At 58.7% G+C, this 18387-nt stretch overlaps 1 protein-coding gene across 4 annotated transcripts in view; it reads left to right on the top strand.

The window, feature by feature from the left end:
* SLC37A1 (solute carrier family 37 member 1) overlaps positions 1-17711 on the top strand; it is a 60745-nt gene extending 43034 nt beyond the window's left edge. For 3 of the 4 annotated variants that reach the window (XM_047098855.1, XM_047098856.1, XM_047098854.1), the window contains 9 exons: positions 463-525; positions 845-930; positions 1886-1934; positions 2123-2248; positions 3562-3635; positions 6239-6317; positions 12377-12474; positions 16188-16252; positions 16752-17711. In XM_047098855.1, coding sequence (XP_046954811.1) covers positions 463-525; positions 845-930; positions 1886-1934; positions 2123-2248; positions 3562-3635; positions 6239-6317; positions 12377-12474; positions 16188-16252; positions 16752-16767 — 656 coding nt within the window. In that variant the 3' untranslated portion in view covers positions 16768-17711. The remainder of the gene's footprint in view (positions 1-462; positions 526-844; positions 931-1885; positions 1935-2122; positions 2249-3561; positions 3636-6238; positions 6318-12376; positions 12475-16187; positions 16253-16751) is intronic. The other variant, XM_047098857.1, reaches the window with a different exon arrangement.
* The last annotated feature ends 676 nt before the right edge of the window (positions 17712-18387 follow it).

The raw sequence follows: 18387 nt of genomic DNA on the forward strand, positions 1-18387 counted from the left end.
GGCTGGACTCGACTGATGGTCCCACATGCGTCCCAAGCCCGCTTCTCCTGCACTGGCCAACCTCAGTCCCCTTGGAGCCCAGCGTGGCTCCCTCCCCATTGTCTGAGGAGTTCCTCGGGGCCCGCCGAGTGTCCCAGGGCGCGCCCAGGTGCCGGAGCCTCTGTGCCAGGCATTTCTTGCACCTTCGGGGCTGCGCCTAACCTGTGGCTACCCCAGGGACGGACACTGGACCAGAGGGGTGGGAGTTAGGCCGAGCCACGGGGATCCTCCTATTCCGGCGATCAGCGTTTCGCTTTCATCCTTCCTGCGCGTCTCCCCACGTAGCAGGCTCTGCTGTTTTTCTTTTACCCCGAGTTCACCCCTAACTGCAGCTTGGCTCAGGTCATGCCTAGGAGACAGGAGCGCCACGCACGGTCTTACTTTGCTGTGACTTGCTCACGGGGACACTTGTCGTTTTGTTAGATCACCTTGATGCCAGACAAGCCGGGGAGCTCTCCACCCTGTTTGACGTGGGCGGGATCTTCGGTGAGTCCCTCCCTCCCTGTCGCACGTGGACGGAAACTTGGATGGTGGCATTTGGACACCTGCGTCCGTGTTCCCTCTGAGTTGACTTCCTATCGGGAGGAACACGCATTCCCCAAACCGTCAGATCACCCAAGTGGACGTATGGCCGTCACTCTGGGAGGACAGTCCCGCTCGGGGAGGGATGGGGACGTGGCTAACGGCGAGGGTGGACAGGGACGTGGAGAGGGAGATTATTCTCTCCTCACTGCCGTCTTGCATATTCCACTCTCTCTCCGTGGGATCTTGCCCCGGGGACCCAAGCACCCCCTCTGCATTGCAGGTGGGATCCTGGCGGGCGTGATCTCAGATCGACTGGAGAAGCGGGCCTCCACCTGTGGCCTGATGCTTCTGCTTGCGGCCCCCACGGTGAGCCGGGCCCCCATCCCACCCCACCCCCCGCCCCGTCTGGACCCCAAGCCTCCGGGAGCAGCCGCCTCCCCCCCTCCCCCCCCCCACCTACACACACCGTCACCTCCGGCCCGGGCTCAGCCCCATTTGCGACTCATGGTTTCTGGGTACTGGCCGTGGCCTCAGAACCCCCTCAGCGTGTCCCCCCACTGAGCCTGCCAAGCCTCCTTCCCCAGATGTCTCCCCTGCCCTCTGCGCGTTGCTGGGCCACTCTGTTCATTCATCCCTGGCTCCCCTTTGGGTGCCCCCTCCCCTGGCCCTGGCCCCTCCCCCGCAGGCTCCTGCTCAGCCTCTAGGGTCCCCCACCTCCCCAGGCGGCGGCAGCCCTGCCTCCGGTAGTGCTGGCTTCCACTGCTTTGAACGCATTTGGTAACAATGACCCAGGGCAGGTGACCTTCCCTTTGTGTGCCTGTCTCTATTGTCACAACAATAGTACCGTCACTCATCGGCCTGCACGGCACACACGTGCCCGCCTGCCACTCGGCTGGGCTGTGTCCGGAACGAGGCCCGGCTGTCCGGCGTCTCGGGGCCTGGATGCTGCCTGACGCAGACCTGCAGAGAACCTCACTGAGAAAATGTCAGTGTGGCCCCGTGGCCCCTGCCTCAGGACCCCCTCAGCAGGTGCACCCGTTTAGGCAGACGGCCCGAGGAGGGGACGGTCGGACTGAGGCGTGGATCCCAGGGAGAGCTGCCCCAGGCCGTGTGCCCGGCCCTGGGAGCTCAGCGGGAGGCGCCATCAGAGCCCGCGCGTGGGGACAGGGCACCAGGCTTCACAGCGCCTGGCGGGGGCCGCAGGGCCCCCGCTCCTTCTTAGGGGCCCCCTCTCTGGTCGGCTGTCTGAGAACCGCCGGCCCGGGCAGCATCCGGCTGCGCACAGTGACCGGTTGTCCCCCTGGTTTTACACCGTTCACAGCTCTACATGTTCTCCACCATCAGCAGAATGGGCCTAGAAGCCACGATAGGTGAGTCCCCACGGCCTTTCTTGTCTTCTGTGTGCGGTTTTTGTCCACACGGCTTGATGAAGCAGAGCTACAAATTAGCGTGGAGGCATTCGGCTGGTGTAAACGGAGCCTGTGGGGTGGCCCAGATAGTCCCATGTCCCTCGTGGGGGGGGGGCTCCTGCCCCAGGAGTGAGGCCTGCCGTCCGCAGGCTTGAGAACAAGCGTGGGAGAGCACGGGCCACCCGCTCCAGGGCCGCGAGGAGGCACTCTGAGAAGCCACGTGTCCCCCCGGAAGGCAGAGGCAGGGCTCCACCCCGAGACCTGCACTCCAGCAGGTGAGGACAGGCCAGAGCCCGGCAGGGGCCAGACTCCCAGCTGCCTTTCTGAGAGCGGGTGCAGGAAGCCGGAGGACGATTCTTTACTTCCTGCAAGCAGTACCATCAGATATGGCTCTGACACTTGGGAAGGATTTTTTTAAATGTTTATTTATTTTCAGAGGAGAGAGAGAGAGCAGGGACAGAAAGAGAAGGGGGAGAGAGAGAAGGGGGAGAGAATCCCAAGCAGGCTCTGCACTGTCAGCACAGGGCCGGATGAGGGGCTCGAACTCATGAACTGTGAGATCATGACCTGAGCAGGACCAGGTGTTTCACCAACTAAGCCACCCAGGTGCCCCTCTTTTTTTTTTTTTTTTTAAGTTTTTAAATTTATTTTGAGAGAGAGCGTGTGTGTGCACAAGCAGGGGAGGGGCAGAGAGAGAGGGAGAGGATCCCACGCGGGCTCTGCACTGTCAGCACAGAACCTGACTCAGGGCTCAGTCTCGAAAACCGTGAGATCACGCCCTGAGCCGAAATCAAGAGTCAGATGCTTAACCGGCTGAGCCACCCAGGTGCCCTGGTAAGTATCTTTTCTGTCTTAAGCAGCCAGCAGTGGTGATCAGGAGGGAGGCAGGCTGTGTGTGATCCCGTTAGAAGTCATCCAGAAGTCAGATTGCTGACACGAGGAGCTGTGGGTTTCCCGTGACCCACTGGTCCAGAAGCTTCTGCACAGAGCAGTGGTAACCAGTGGCTAATTTGGAAAAGTGAGCCTGGAGGACGGTTTAGAAAGCGTGCCTTTTAGAAGTAAGCACGCTACCCTGCCCGTGGGAGCTTGGTGGCTCTGGGTGTCCGGGTGTCCCTCGAGGGCAGCCGTCCACAGCTGCGGGCACAGAGAGAGACAGACAGACAGACACCCTCCCACTGCAAAGCAGGCCAAGGCTGGGGTTAGGGCCAGCCGGCACTGACCGCAGGGAGCATTCGCGCACCCCCGGCACATCCGTACTCGGGACGCCGGGCTTCTGGTCCCTCCAGGCTCTCAACAGCCGCCGCCAGTTGAGGGTCGAGGAGACGGAGCAGCAGGTCCTGTGATTGGGACTTCCGGGCGTACCTGGGGCAGGTTTAAAGGAAGAAGCTCACCACGCTGGCCCCAGCGGTCGGCAGTCACCGCGCCCCAGGCGCGCGGGCCCCCTCCCCAGCACCTGCCCACATCGCGCTCAGGCCGGACCCGCGCGTGACTCCGGGGCGCTCGCCCGGGGGCCGCCGAGACCTGGGGGCTCGCCCAGAGGGCACCGTTCCGCTGCCGAGTCCCTCCTTCTGGTTTCTGGTTCCCACAGCTATGCTGCTGCTCAGCGGGGCCCTGGTCAGCGGGCCGTACGCCCTGATCACGACCGCCGTGTCCGCCGACCTGGTGAGTGGCCGTGGTCTCGGCGCAGGGCGGGGGCGGGCGCCGGCCAGAGACGGCCTCTGTTAGTAAAACGGTGTCTTTAGAGACGGGGCTTTTTGCCCGAGGCTGATACCTACGCTTCCGAGAGCCTCCTGAAGCAGATACGGGGAGGTGCCGCCCCCGTTCCATCAACGAGGGTGTCGAGCGAGTTTAAGAGGCCCGTCTGAGGCCCGAGGCCAGAAGGCAGCAGTCCGGCGGGCTCGATCCTCTGTGCCGCCCTTGCTTAACCCCGGGGACTGGTGACCTTGCACCCCTGGGCCCGCCCCCGGGGCCCAGATCGGAGGTGCACTGGGGTCGGCCCCTCCTTTCACCCGGCCCCCTGTGCCTGGCCCTCCGCTAGTCTCCGCAGAGCCAATCCGGACGGGGACCTGAGCCCCAGAGGACCTGTTCCAGAGAGGAAGCAAGCCCGCGTTCGCGCACGCGGCGAGAAATGCCAGTGCCGTGGACAGGGGGGAGCCACCTGGGCCTTAGGGTCCACAGGAAAAACTCACCTGTCCTTCCTGGAGGGAGGGGGCTGCTGACAAGGTGACCTCGGACTCCTGATCATGCCCGTAGAGACCCAGTGGGGGCGGGTCACCCTCATGCGCCTGACACGAGGGACATTCCACACTGTCCGTAGCGGGCACCGACACCCGCACCAAGATACAAGATCCTCTTTAAAAAGTTGTTTCTTAAATAAACGGGAGAGAAGAGACAAATCCCCCGCAGACAAGAGTTTCTGTGGATACCCTGTCCTCCGAGAGGGGAACGCCCTCTCTGTCCTTAGGTGCGGGCTGTGCACAGTGATGTCATAGCTACGGGGAGGGGCCTGACAGACGGCCCCGCCAGGGGACCAAGGTCAGTGCCAACAGTGACAGGGCGCGTGACGGCCTGCATCCTGGACACGTGCTTTGAAGATGTCACTTCACCTCTGAGACCACCCTCCCCAAACCCGCTCCCAGGGTCCTCAGGAGGGAAACGTCCCGCACACACCAGCAGAGGGCACTTTGCTCTGCTGGCTGGGTCAGAACCCAGGAAGGGGAGGCGTGACGCCTGAGAGTCATGTGGTGTCCCACACAGAACGAGGTCAAAGGAGACGTTAGATGAAAGTCCTTGGGTTAGGTAAACATAACGCATCAGTGTTGGGCTCCTGACTGTGGCAGCGACAGCAAGCCATATAAGGCGGTGACCCAGGGAAAGCGGGCACAGGGCACGCAGCCCGTGTGCCGTCTTGGCAAAACTAACGTGCACCCAAGACTTTTCTCAAGCAAAACCATAAGCAGCAACCCAGAAGTGGCCTGTAGACTCGTGGGCAGGATGGCCGGCCTTCTGGGCGTCTGGCCCGGTGAACCCTCCCCCACGGGCCCCTGAGGCCCCTGGAACTTTCCTGTCTCCGGTGACCCTGCTTCTCTTCTGCATTTCTGTCCAGTCCTCGCAGAGTCAGACCCGGAGCTCACCAGCCACCCGCTCCTTCTCCTGCTTGGAGGCCATGGCAGGCCCCCCGAGGGCACGGACCCCATGCCCAGGCGGATCCCATGCCCGCCCCCTTCCCCTCCTCTCCCGTGTCTGCCTGACACTCACCCTGCCCATCGGCTCAGAGCGCTGTCCTCGGCCCCTCAGGCCCTTCCGCTCCTGGGACAACCAGAGGCCCCATCGGGTCAGCAGAGAGAGGCAGAGGAAGGGCTCTGGGGAGTCCCACCAGGCGGCAGGCCCTCCAACATCAGGCCCCCCTTTGTGCTCCTGCCTGCATGGGGCACAGAAGATGCTGGGAGGGGCCACAGCAGACCAGTAACAGTCATCTGCTCTGTGGGATCAGAGGAAGGACAGAGCAGGGACTCCAGACTCCAGAAAACATGGGTTATGGGTGATTATCGCTTTGCGTGTGTGCTTTATTTATATATTGCTGTGTACACGCTCACAAGCATCTGTTTTTACAGGCTTTGGTTTGTGTCATCTTAGGTTTCCAGGCACTTTTTTCCCCAATCAGTTACTTTTCTTTTACTGGCCTCGGTTTGTGCTCCCCCCTCCCCCCAGCCTTGTATGTATTGCTTTTTGAAAACCAAAGCTCCTTTCCGTTTGTCATTTAGGACTTGGTGACCGTCACACTGGTTTCTTGGGTCCTGCCCTCTTCCCCATCCTCCCTGGCATTTGCCATTACCCGGGTTGGGTTTTAGGTACTGCAGAGCCACCGGCATGTGTCACAGAAGGCCCCTCGCGGGAACATGGACGTGGGCGTTGATACTGGCCCCCCTCCGGGGTAGGGACAAGTCTGTGTCCTTCTTTCCCACGTTGGCAGGTGTGGTGTGCTGAGTAAAATAGTTGCTGATTGAAGAATTCTGAGAGTTCTCTCAACCAGAATGTGTTTGGACAGATATCTCTGATGGTGTCTTACTGCTGAAAACCCTTAAACTTTGTGTATTTTTCCAAAGTAAGTTTGGATCGGACTAGATTTTAGATTTTTCTGATGGAAAACGCCCCACATTTTGAATTGCTTTGAAAATTGGGTAAATTGTCGTAAGGAGGGGCAGACTGGTTTCTCACTGATGCGGCTGAGATGGGCCTCACATCTGTTTTTCCCTCTCGTCTAGGGCACGCACAAAAGTCTCAAAGGAAACTCCCACGCCCTCGCCACCGTGACCGCCATCATTGACGGGACCGGGTCTGTAGGTGAGTGGTTATCTTTAGGGCTAAGAAGTTAATTGTGGTCATAGGGGAAACCACATTGTCACATCCTAGTTAACAGATGCCAAGAACTCCAAGGGTCTGGATAATACTAGTATTTGCTGGCCTTTTTTGGGGTTTTTTTGTTGGTTTTTTTTACTGCATGAAACACTCTTTACAGTAAGTATTGTTATAATGCTTATTCTAAATGAAAGATTATTTTTCAAGAATCCTTCAAAGATTATTTTTAGTTAGGTGGTGTAATGATGCTGATAAAATTATCTTTTTTTTTTTGATAATCTCAGTTAATTTCACAAAGAGAACTTAATCCAAAATTTCATCCAAATACGTAAGACCTACACAAAGTCTTGACAAAATGGAGAATGTCTCTCTTGTCGTAAAGGTGGTACTTACTTAAAATTAAGTATACTCTGTACTTAAAATCTAAAAATATTAACTTTTAAAATAAAAAATTATTGGGGCGCCTGGCTGGCTCAGTCAGTTAAGCAAACAACTTTGATTCAGGTCATGATCTCACAGCTCGTGAGTTCGAGCCCCACATCAGGCTCTGTCCTGACAGCTTAGAGCCTGGAGCCTGCTTCGGATTCTGTGTCTCCCTCTCTTTCTCTCTGCCCCTCCCTTGCTCTCTCTCTCTCGCTCTCAAAAATAAACGTTAAAAAATTTTTAAAAATAAATACGTAAAAATAAATAAAAATTACTAATAATTTTTACTAATGGAAAAATGTGGTATTTATAATCACTTAAAGTTCAGTTAGTATTTCAGCAAAGGTGTGAATTTATGTTAACAATTTATTGCAAAAACCAACTAAGGGCAATTTGATTAATTTTTTTTACCACAGAGTTCAGATCATTGCTGTTGAAAAGTTTGGATCATTTAATGAGAAAAGAGGCTCTAACAGTTACCATTAGAGTTACCGTGAAAAACTGATCTTTTCTAAAATGCCCACCTCACAAGCCCATAGGCTGTAGGAACGGTCTAAGGTGCAGGTCATGGGTAGGAGAGTAAGGAGAGCATCCCCACGCTCAGTCTAGGGTCAAGGGCACGCATGTCAGAGCGCCGATTACTGTGACACGACCATAACATCTGAGGTGCATTATGTTACAAAATTTCCACAACCAGATTTTTAAAATTGCAAGTAGAAGAAAGTAATTCCAAAATATGATGTTCAGATCAATTTCAATATTCCGAAGGTTCAGTCCCCGTTCAGAAACAGGTAAACGGTATATATTTATCAATGAGTTAGGACAAATAATAAAGGATCGGCCAGCCTTTTTCAAATACGAGCAGGTCAAAAGCACATGCGGACCCAGGGGAAGGGGGGTGCGGGCACCGTCTGTCTGCCCTGGTCGGACGGCTCCAGAGGAAACACGGGCACGTGACTGGCTGGAAGTGGTTTCCCTCCGTGTGAACGAACGCGTACTCAGCTTTTCACCCAGGCCAGCCGTTGGCACACCGCGGCCTCTGGGCCACTGGCCTCCTGACTTTACCGCTGCCATTTGGAGACGGACAGAACCTGAATTAAATGCACGTGGCAGGAAAACTAGTAGGTGCCCAGGCATAAGAGATCGAGGTGTTGGCAGCCTCGTTACAGTTCTGGAAGAGCATTCCATAGCACGCTCTGCAGGACAGAGGGGCTGCAAGACGCGTGGGTCCTGCGCTCAGAGACGGGCAGGTGCGAACCATGAAGCCGGTTCTTACCCACAAGTCAGAAGGCTGACGGCAGCGTTCTTGACCTCTCTCCGCCTTCGTGCAGGGAGCATGCGCTCTGTGATGGCTCCCTGCCAGGGACCCTGCAGCCTCCTGAACGGGCCTGCCCTGCTCCAGGCGCTGCCCTCTTACGCTGGTCCCTCACTGGATGCGGGAAGCTGACGCTCAGGAGCTTGGCTGGCGACGCCCGCGGCCACCCTGGAGGATCCTGGGTCGCATCCTGCTGTCACCTGCCGCCCCAGGCACCCGAAGCAGGGGGACTGAGAGAGAGAGGGCAAGCTGGGCGGGGAGGGGCAGCTGGGCAGCTGGGACGGTCTCGTGGCAGTAAAGCCGAGCTCTTGCCAGACAAAGGCAGCTCAGTAGAAGCACAGTTGCTCCTGCCCCCGGGGCCGCCCCTGTGTGTGGCTGTGGGAGGTTTCCCTCCTGGTGGTGCCCGCGGGCATGCGTGCTAGCTGCATAGAAACAGCCGCCGTCCTGTCCTGGGCGCCCACTGCTGTCTCACTAATGCAGAATCTGAAGTCCTCCCCACCCCTCTCCGCAGCCATACGGCCTCCCTGCGGCTGCTCTCGGACACCAGCGTGTCCCCGTGTGGGGCCTTTGCACGAGCTGTGCCCCGTGCTGGAGGAGCTCCCCTCGGGGAACCTCATGTCTGTGCCCTGTGCCCTGGGAGTCTTTGCTCAGGAATCACACCACCCTTTCAGTGAGACGTCTCGGCCTGTGTGGAACGCGGACGCTTGTCACCCACACTCTGGAAGGAGGACCCTTGTCACCTGCAGTCAGGGCCCCTCTACCCTGGCGTCTTCTCCGCAGCACCTTCCACCTGCCTGCCTCATGCCGTCCCCTCACCCTCCGCCTCAATGGAAGCTGCCCGAGGACAGGAGTCCGCTTCACACTCTGCCGTACTCTCAGCACAGAGACGGTGCCTGGAGCACAGTAGTCACTCAGCGAACGGGTGGAAAATGAATTGCCTGGCGGCTCCCACACCCAGAATCCCACACGGGGCCAGGCCACCTCCTGTTGGGGGTGCTGAGTTCACAGGGGAGGGGCCGGGTCGGAGAGGCCTGCACGGTTCAGCAGGACAGGGCCGCCCGCCCCTGGGTCACAGGAGCCCCGGTCCCTGCCCCGGCCGCCTTCCCAGGGCCCCCGGCAGCTCGCTTCCCGCAGCAGGTTCTGCTAGTTCTAAGATGCACGGGGCAACGTGGCCGTTGTGAGGGGGCCGCGCTTGAGCCTCTGTTGCTCCCCAAAGTCATACCTGCCCCGTATTTGGATCATGGGGTGACTTTGAATTTGCTGGGCAGTGTCCGTGGTCACCCCTGTGGTGTTTAAACCGAGACAGTTCCCCTTCGGGGAACGCGGGGACGCGTCCAGGAAAGGGGGGGCGCTGTGCCCAGGGCGGTCGTCTGCAGGGCAGCACGGTCTGCCCACGTGGAGCAGGTCCCCCGCTGTCCCCACTCCCATGGCCCGCGAGAGACTTCCCAGGGCCTGGAGGACATGCTCGGCCAGAAGTTGGGACGCTTCTGGGCTGAGCTCAGTCACATGAGCCGTGTTACTTGGAACCACTTTCTGTGCCTTCTGTCCCCAGAGGACGGTCCACGAGTCCGTCCAGCTGCCACCGTGAAGCCGTGTCTTGGGGCTAACTTGCAGCTCTGCCAGAAGGGTCAACAGCTCTTCTGTAGCAGAGGATGGCAGTTTACAAGGACGGAAACGTGAACTGGGTGAAAAACACATCTTTCTTGGTTTTCTTCCCAAAACAAGAGGGAGCAGAAGTGCCGAGAGTAGAATGTGTGCATCGGGGAGCCCCCAGGAGAGACACCAGGGCACAGCTCTAAGCGCATTCTCCCCCACAAAGGACGGCCGAGGGCAAGCAGACCGGCTTGACCTCGCCACTAACGGGCGGGGTGCACCGGCCACGGGGCCCTCGTGCCTCAACCCCCACGGCACCTGCAGTGCTGTTCGCTCCCGGCCCGCGGACCCCGGAAGTGGCCATGGCGGAGCAAGCCGCGTCCCCGCCCTTCTCTCTCCCCCCAAGTGCCGCCCGCTAGACAGAAGAAAGAAAGGCTTGAGTGGAAACGCACACAGTTCAGCAAAAAACCCCGTTCACAGAGCGCTCACCCTGATGCGTCCACGCCGAGCCGTAAATACTGGTTTGGACGGGGGCAAAGCTCAGCGAATAGTAACTAGGCCGATGTCTTCTCACAGCTCACCGCGGCCCCGTGGTTCCGGTGACACGGTTTATGTGCCTGGTGCGTTCCCAGGGCTTAGAGCCGCCTCCCCATGGGGCGCGAGCCCTTGTCGTTCCTCTGTGTTTCACGCACAGCGACTGCACAGCGCCCCGAGTTTCCGCCTGCTAAGTTTTATTTTATCAGAGTAACACTTGATGCAACTGTCGAGGCCAGGTAGCCTCACGGGCCGATTATGACGTGGGACGCGGGTCCCTGTGCCCCCGCCAGCTCCCTCCTCGTAGATGCAGCCTCGTCGGCTCTGCCCTGTGGTCTGAGCTGCGTACGAGCCTACACGCTTCTCCGTCCCTCGGCCCGACACTGCTGTCCTCCTGCGAAGAAGGCCGGGGCTCGGCTCTCACCCCCTCCCCAGCCTCCTCAGTCGACACCGCTCCTCGGGTCGCAGCACTCACTCTAGAAGTGAGCCAAGAAGTGAGCTTTTTGTGGTTATGCTTGCTCCCTGGCTTCCCCCCGTCAGCCGAGAGGGGCCACCGGCCACAGCGCTCCCACGCCTTGTCCTGCAGCCGCTTCCGCCACGTTCCCGCGTTGGACCTGTCTTCCAGCTTCCGTGTCTGCTCCTCTTTAGTGGAGACCTCCAGTGGCTTCCTGAGCAGTAGCCCACGGGCAGCGGAGCCTGAGGGCTGGGAGTCCGTGCAGTCTGGATTCTGCTGCCGCCTGTGGATACGAATCCCAGGCTAAAACTCCTTCTTCGGGATTCCAGTGTCTTGTAGCTTCCATGGTCTCTGTTGAGAAGTCTGTTGTCCCTCCCGGCCCAGCCCGCTTCCCCCCAAAACCTCTGGGCACGCTTCTTTATCTCTGGTGCCTTTCTTTGTCCCCTGTGCCCCGGGCACCCGGGGACTCACCTGCCTGGAGACACGTGCCCTTCCTCACGCATTTCCCTTACCGCTGTCTGTCTTTAAGTCCCGGAAAACTGATTCGTCAGATATTTCTTAACACTTGTGGGCTGATGCTTGCATTTTTTCTTTTTTTCCTTTCTTCCTGTCGTTTTCTCTTTTCTCTGCTTTCTCAGAGATGTTCTTGACTTTCCTTTCCAGTCTTCGTTTTGGTTGTCATCATGTTAACATTCGTTAGTTCTCACTTCTTGGATGCAGCGTTTATTAGACTGAATCGTGAAGTGTTGATGCTGGTTTTGTGAGAATGCCGTGTGGCTCAACTCGATTTTCTGTCACTTATCTGAAGGTATTACAACTTCCTGGGAATTTTCTCCTCCCCAATTTTTTTCTTTCCTCCCGGTTCCCCTCCTTCCGACTTGTTTGCTCTCACCTTGGAGCTGTCCTCAGACACAGGTGAGCTGGGCTGGCCCATCGTATATTTGTATTTAAGGATGAGCCACCAAGCACTTGCTAGAAGCCCTTTCCACACGGAATGATGCATCAACCACTGGTCTTCGTGGTCATGGGATCCAACTAGAATCTGGAGGCAGAGACTCCCCAGTGCCCGCCGGGGTGTGGGCCTGCGGCCAGCACTCCCATCACTGTCGGGGAGGGTGGGCACCTGCTCAGTGGAAGTGAAATGTACATATACGTCCATACTTTATATATGTGCATACTTTTCCCCAAACCACTCAGGAGCAAATTGCGGAAGGCTGCCCCTCTACCAGTAACTGTGTATTCAGTGTGCATTCCCTGAAGGCAAAGGATCCCCTGACGTAACCACAGTGCCCCATCATCAACTGAGGAAGTTAACACTGACACGGTCTTAGCATCTACAAACCTTACTCATATTTCCCCAATGACACATCTCCTAACCAAAGCGTATCTGAGATGGTGCATTAGATTCAGATTTCATTAATAAAGTCTTCAATTGGGATTGTTGGATCCGAAGAATGAGCGTGTTAAGGTCAGTACGTACTTTTAGATTTGCTTCCAGAAACAGGCCATGCCCGTCGCGCCCTCACCAGGACTGAGCATGAGCGAGCCTCTTCCCCCCACCAGTCTGGGAGGTGGGGATGAGATTGTGCTGTTCAGCGTGTTTTTCTTTAACTGTGAGGGAGGCGTCGAGCACCGTGCTGTGTGCTCGCTGGGCCTGGGTGTGTCAGATAGTCGCCTTCCAGCATTTTCCTCACCAGGCTCCTGTGTGTGCTTGCCCCCCTCCAGGAGCCGCGCTGGGCCCCCTGCTGGCTGGGCTCCTCTCCCCGTCTGGATGGAACAACGTGTTCTACATGTTGATGGTTGCAGACGCCTGTGCCTTACTGGTAAGTCTCTGTGGCTGTCGTCCCAACACGGTGACGCTCTTTCCGACGGAAGTGCGGTCCTCGGGAAGGCCTGGCCCGTGACAGACCCTAGCTTTCCCGAGTGCTCGTGATCCGAGGCCTTCCTCTTTCCGGTCTGAACAAATGTCAGAGCAGAAGCCGGCCTGCCACTCTGCAGCTTTAGGCAGGATGGTGGGGAGGCAGAGAGCAGGGGCTCCCTGCGTGGGATCCCAGCCCCGTCCTCTGCCGAGAGTGTGTGCACCTGGGGCAGGTGACTTGGCCTCTCTGTTCTGCAGCTCCCGCGTTGGTTAAACAGGCATAATAATGGCACCCCAAGACAGGATCATCGAGGGGACTTGGAGGAGACGGCAGGCCGAAACCCATGTCCTACGTGGTGACCTCCGTTGCCCCAGTGCTCCTCCCGCGCCCTGCAGCCCCGGGGAAAGCGGCCTGACTCTCGGGGCCCGAAGGGGTGGGAAAGAAGGAGCGGAGGCTGTGGGTGCCGGCCCCCAGCTTCCGTCTGCGGCCCCTGCAGGACAGAGAGGCCCGGGCCCCCGTCAGAAGCGGGCCGTGCTCACCCGAGTGGCTCGCGTGCGCTCAACCTGCAGCCGCCCTGCGCACGGGGGTCCCCGACCTGAAGCCACGTGCCTCCTCTCGCTTCCCCAGAAAACCCCCCGAGGTTGATCCCTGTAAGGGAGAGTCGAGGATTTGGAAACATCAGCTCTGAGAGTTCTGTGTTTTCATTCCAGGGCTGTTACACAGCCCCCCATGTCGTAGAGGATCCAGCACCAGCTTTCAACTCGGGAGCCTGTTAGGTTTTTAAGAGGCTCTTCCTCAAAGCATTTGTTTTTGTAAATGCCCGAGGGCTTTAGTTAAGTCCCAGATCATTTCAACTAAGTGGCCTCGAGACTTCCATCATCATGGCTGGTTAGAGACTGAAGACTGTCCCTCAGCAATGCGGGGGAACACACGTTATGCGTCCTTTTAAATGCACAGCCAACCCCATGGAAAGGAAGGGTATCCTTGGGACGGGACCCAGAATGTCGAAGCGGCATAGACAAGTACCCGGGCTAGAGCAGCGGGAATCGGGGGGGCGGCTGGTTCTGCCCCCCCTGGGGAGCAGAGGTGGGGCTTCAGGCCCGCACGAGTGGGGCAGGAGGCCAGGACCCTCAGTGGGCTGGGCTCCAGCGAACACATGGGTCCAAGAGACAAAGATCTGTGTCCACCTCAGCCTGTTCACCAGGTTGGAGGGGGCTAGTCGTCCCTGAGGATTTTTAGCCACAGACCTGCCTATGGTAAGCTTAGATTTTTGAACTTAGGTAAATACACATAATGTGTACCCAAAAATTGAGTAAAATTGGTCTGGAACCGTGATACGCCTGGTTCTTGGGCAGAAGCAACCCTAAAACCATTTGCAAGGGGCAAACCTCAACCCGCTGCCCGGATCCCCACTAATGCCCGGCAGAGAGAAACGGTCCACCGTGACCGAGGTGACAGACGCGACAAACGGCAGAGTCAGACCCCCCAAAATTGCAGATAACATGGTTATCAGATAGACGTAGCAGTACTGAAGACGTCCGAGAAGGACGTGGGTTCACGAGCAAAGAAGGGGAGCCCGTGGAGCACAGAGACAAGGACGTCCCCGGGTACAGCCCAGCACGCGGAAGCCGTGGCCGCCGCCAGGGATGAAGCACAGAACGGAGCCCCGGGGAGGAATCTAGAGACGGGGGCCGAGCACAGTCGAAGACGGAACAGCCGACAGCTTCAGGGCACAGAAGGCGGGGCTGCGCAGCCGACAAGAGGGGCGAGCGCATGCGTGCAAACGTGACCGTGAGCGGCCCGCCGTCACCGGGCAGCGCTGGGGTTGCGGGCCACGTGTGGCGCGTCGGAATTCAGAAAGGACAGAGAACAGGATGTGAAAGTAGTAGACAGGCAAGTGGTGACCGGAAGCAAGCTGGACCGGCTAGGCCAGGTGAGACCCAAACGGGAGAGCGGGAGGAGTCCACAGGCGGCCTAAACACCAGACAGACGTCTTCTCTCCGCGGGTCAAGAGGCCTGTCCCACCCCCCAAGTCTGAGGCTGGAACCCCAGCACCCAGCAGGTCAGGTCACCCTGTGGGGTCAGACCTGGGGCCTGCCGGACTCTCAGGGGCACGTATGCAGAGCCCGGTGGCCATGCTGTCACACCCATGGGCTGACCCCCGCCGACCTGGGCCAGGGGGCTCCAGGCGTCTGGGCAGGCACTTAGAGCGGGCGGGCCTCCCTGGGCTTGCCCACAGACACGGCTCTCCGTCACATGCGACAGTGTGACCTTTTTAAAAAAAAAATTGTTTTTTAATCTTTACTTTTGAAAGAGAGAGAAAGAGAAACAGAGCACGGGCAGGGGAGGGGCAGGGAGAGAGGGAGACACAGAATCCAAAGCAGGCTCCAGGCTCTGAGCTGTCAGCACAGAGCCCGACGCGGGGCTCAAACTCAGGAACTGCGAGATCATGACCTGAGCTGAAGTCGGATGCTTCACCGACTGAGCTGCCCAGGTCCTCCCCCTCCCCACCCCCCCCCCACCCCCGGCAAGAGTGTGACCTTTGTCCTTCAGGTTCGTTACTACTGTCGGCAGTGTTTCATGCCACCTTAAACACTCGTCATTTCCTTCCCTTTTCCCTTCGTGTCCGGGATCTGCTTTGGATGATGGCGGGTCTTCCCGCGAACGCTCAACACGGCACATTCGGCGGGATGTGTGTCGACCAGGTGCCCAGCTCCAGGCGAGCAGGCCCATGCTGGGCTGCTGGAGGCTCACGTTGCCAGGGTCCGCTTGCTCCACAGGAACGTCCCCCTCACCGCCAGCCCCACGCTTGGCCCCTGACGCTTTCCCTGCTTTACCCCTGTGATCGTATGCGCACCGATCGAGGGTCGGGCACGGCAGCCGGACTGCGCTTTCTCAGAAGGAGTCACCCCCGTTCTCCTCACCGGCCACTTCTCTTCGGAGCTCCTGCTTGAACCACAAGCGCTGAAGGCTCCCCTGCTTCCTGGAGCTCTGACCTGAGGCCACGCCGGCCCTCTCTCGGCCCACTGGTCCCTCCTGGGCCTTGGAAGGGGCCCTCCTGTGGGGCTGGGGTCAGCTTGCGGAAAGACCGGGTCCGCAGCCACACAGGCAGAACCAGTTAGCTGGTGTGGCACCAGGTCACCGGTCTGTCTCCGTAAACGGACCCAGCCCTGTGGGCGCGTACGGGGCAGAACTCTGTCCCTGGTTTACTCCCACGGCGGCTGCGGGGGCTGCGGGCGCGCTCTCCCAGGAGTTTCCTAAGAAAATGCGGCTGCTCCAAAAGTGAGCCTGGTCCGCCTCTGGGTGCCGGGGCCCATGAGATGCTCACCTGGCCTTCAGAGTCCCCCGTGCGGCCCTCCAGGGCCCCCACCCAGAGTCACCGCGATCGTGGGTCACCTGGTCTACGTTCTTTCCCTAATTTGGGTATTTTATGATTGGACTCGTTTCATTCGCAACGTTACTTGATCCCGGACGTTTTAGGCTGAAACCTGTCCTTACCTCCAGGAGCACGGCCTCCATGCGGCTCACAGGCCCACAGCCCTGCCCTGGGGCCCGGGGCACCCCAGCGTGTGATGTGGGGCCCACACAGCTGCCCCCAAGTGAGCTTCCGAGAGCACTGATGCAGGGTCCCTGCCCGCAGTAACGGCTTCTGTCTTTGGTCTTTGTTCCGGTTGCAGTTCCTGATTCGTCTCATTCACAAGGAGCTGAGCTGCCCGGGGTCAGCGGCCGGGGACCAGGTTCTGTAAGTGCCCCCTCCCCTTGCCCCCTGCCACCGGTCAGAGGTCAGAGAGCAGCTCTAGTACGGGCCTGCCTGCCTGCCTTCCACACCTGGCCTCTCCTAAAATGGAAGGAAAAGAAAACCCACCCACCGTCTTATCGTCCCACGGCTCATCTCGTTCATGCTGATTTGTCCTTTCCTAATAAATGCCTCGGGGCGGCTGATGGTGGCAATTAATCTCTCCTCAGAAGCTGAGGGAAAACATCAGGGAAATTGCCTTCTGTGTTGTCTTTGAGCCGCGGCTTAGAGACAAGAATAGGAGCCCCCGCAGCCAGCCTGCCCCACCCCCCGCCCGCCCCATCTCTGTCCCTCCTCGTCCCCAGGGCTGCGGGTGGGGCGGGGCTGCACCCCCCAGGTGGCTCCAGAGGCTCTCGCGGGGGGGGGGGGGGTGGGGGGGGCTGTGCATCCTTCCTGTGCCATTTCTGGCTGTGTCACCAGCTGCTCCTTTGTCCTCCTCTTCCAGGTTCAAGGAACACTGACCGCCGAGTCCCCTGGAGGGAGGCGGACCCGTCCTTCACCAACGGTCTGTCAAGGGAAAGTTCAAATAAAGGATCCTGTGTTGGAAAGAATGATTGACCCTTGCCTTTTGCACACACACCTGGAAAAGACACAAAAGCCGCCTTGAGAAGTCCAGCTGCCATTTTAGGCGAGCCGTGGGGCTCAGCACCGCGGACAGGAGGCGCGTGGGAAGTGCCCTCAGCACGGCGGCGGAGCGGGGGGACACGTGGCTGGGCGGGCGGGTCCCCGGCGGGTGGCACTCAGGTCGGCCTGAGTCTCAGGCGCTCCAGCCTAGGACTTTAGAACGGGCGTGTGTCGTGCTGGCAGGGACCTTGATGTCACCTGAACGGGCCGTGTCGGGGACCCGATGCCACAGCGGGCGCGAGAACGCAGCCAGCACGGAGCCCAGACTCTGGGAGGACGGAAGAAACCCGATGCCGGGTCAGAAACCAGGACGGACCTCGGGGCCCTCAGGTCTCCCGCAAGACTTCCCGCCACCGCCCCCGGCTCCTCACCGGCCTGGAGAATTGTCGACGAGTGAGCAGCCGCGAGGCCATCGGCCTGCCCGTCGAGGGCCCTGGGAACACCAGGCCCGAACACCTGGATGCGTCTGCCATCTGAGCGCCACGGTGGCCGCTGCTGCTGGTGCCTGCGGGGCTCGGGGAGGACGTGGCCGGGGTGGGCGGGCCTGGTGCAGTGAGTCACCTGCGACGCGCCAGGCGCCTGGAACTGTCTCCAGCCCCGCGGCACCAGTGTGGGGTTATTTATTTAAGATGTGCTGTGTGTTCTAGAAATCCAAGAAAATAAATGGCATTTTGTTATTTATTAAGACGAACTCTGATTGTTTTTGGCCATTTGTCTTCCCAGTTGTTGCCTAGCAGAATACTTGTCTGCTCTTTGAAATAAAATGGTTTTTTAAAGCTTATTTTGATTTATTTACTTATTTTGAGAGAAAGAGCCCAAAGCAGGCTCCTCGCTGTCGGCGCAGAGCCCAGCACAGGCTCGTTCTCACAAAGCGGGAGATCCCGACCTGAGCCGAAATCAAGGGGCGCCCCGAGAGAAAGTGTTTAAAAAATAGCTCAAGCAGAATGTTGATGACGTCTGCTCACGTTTCCCTCATGTTTAAAAAAAAAAAAAAAAAAAACAAACACTTCCAAACACTGTGCGTTCTTGGTTTTCTCGGGGTTGGACACAGTCCTAGCTCTGCAGCTGGAAGGAGAGGCTGTAGGTGGCAAAGCCAGGGCCGCCCTGCTGGGGGAGGGGCTGAGTCTGGGCAGTTGGCGAATGAATTATGCGAATGCCACCCGGGGGGGAGCAGGGCCGCCCCTGAAACTGCCGGTGCTCGGCGCTCGGTGCCGGCTGTGAGTTTCTCCCCAACAACAGGCGACAGGCGCCTTCTCCGTCTGCGTGACGGGGGCCGTGTGGTGGCCTCCCCCGTGCCACGGTGCCAAGGGCCGCGGCCGGGAATGGCCCCGGCGGAGGCTTCTGCTGCGGGCTCTGCGGAGAAGGGCCAGAGAGACGAGGGGTCTCCTGCGGGCGGTTGTCCTCACCAGACAGGCTTGCTTCGCTGAATAACGAAAGCTGCTTATTACACGTGTAGA

This window comes from Lynx rufus, unplaced genomic scaffold, assembly GCF_022079265.1.
Source record: "Lynx rufus isolate CCGP_SWC_20201006 ecotype Redwood Valley unplaced genomic scaffold, mLynRuf1.p SCAF_5, whole genome shotgun sequence".
Lineage (NCBI taxonomy): Eukaryota > Metazoa > Chordata > Mammalia > Carnivora > Felidae > Lynx > Lynx rufus.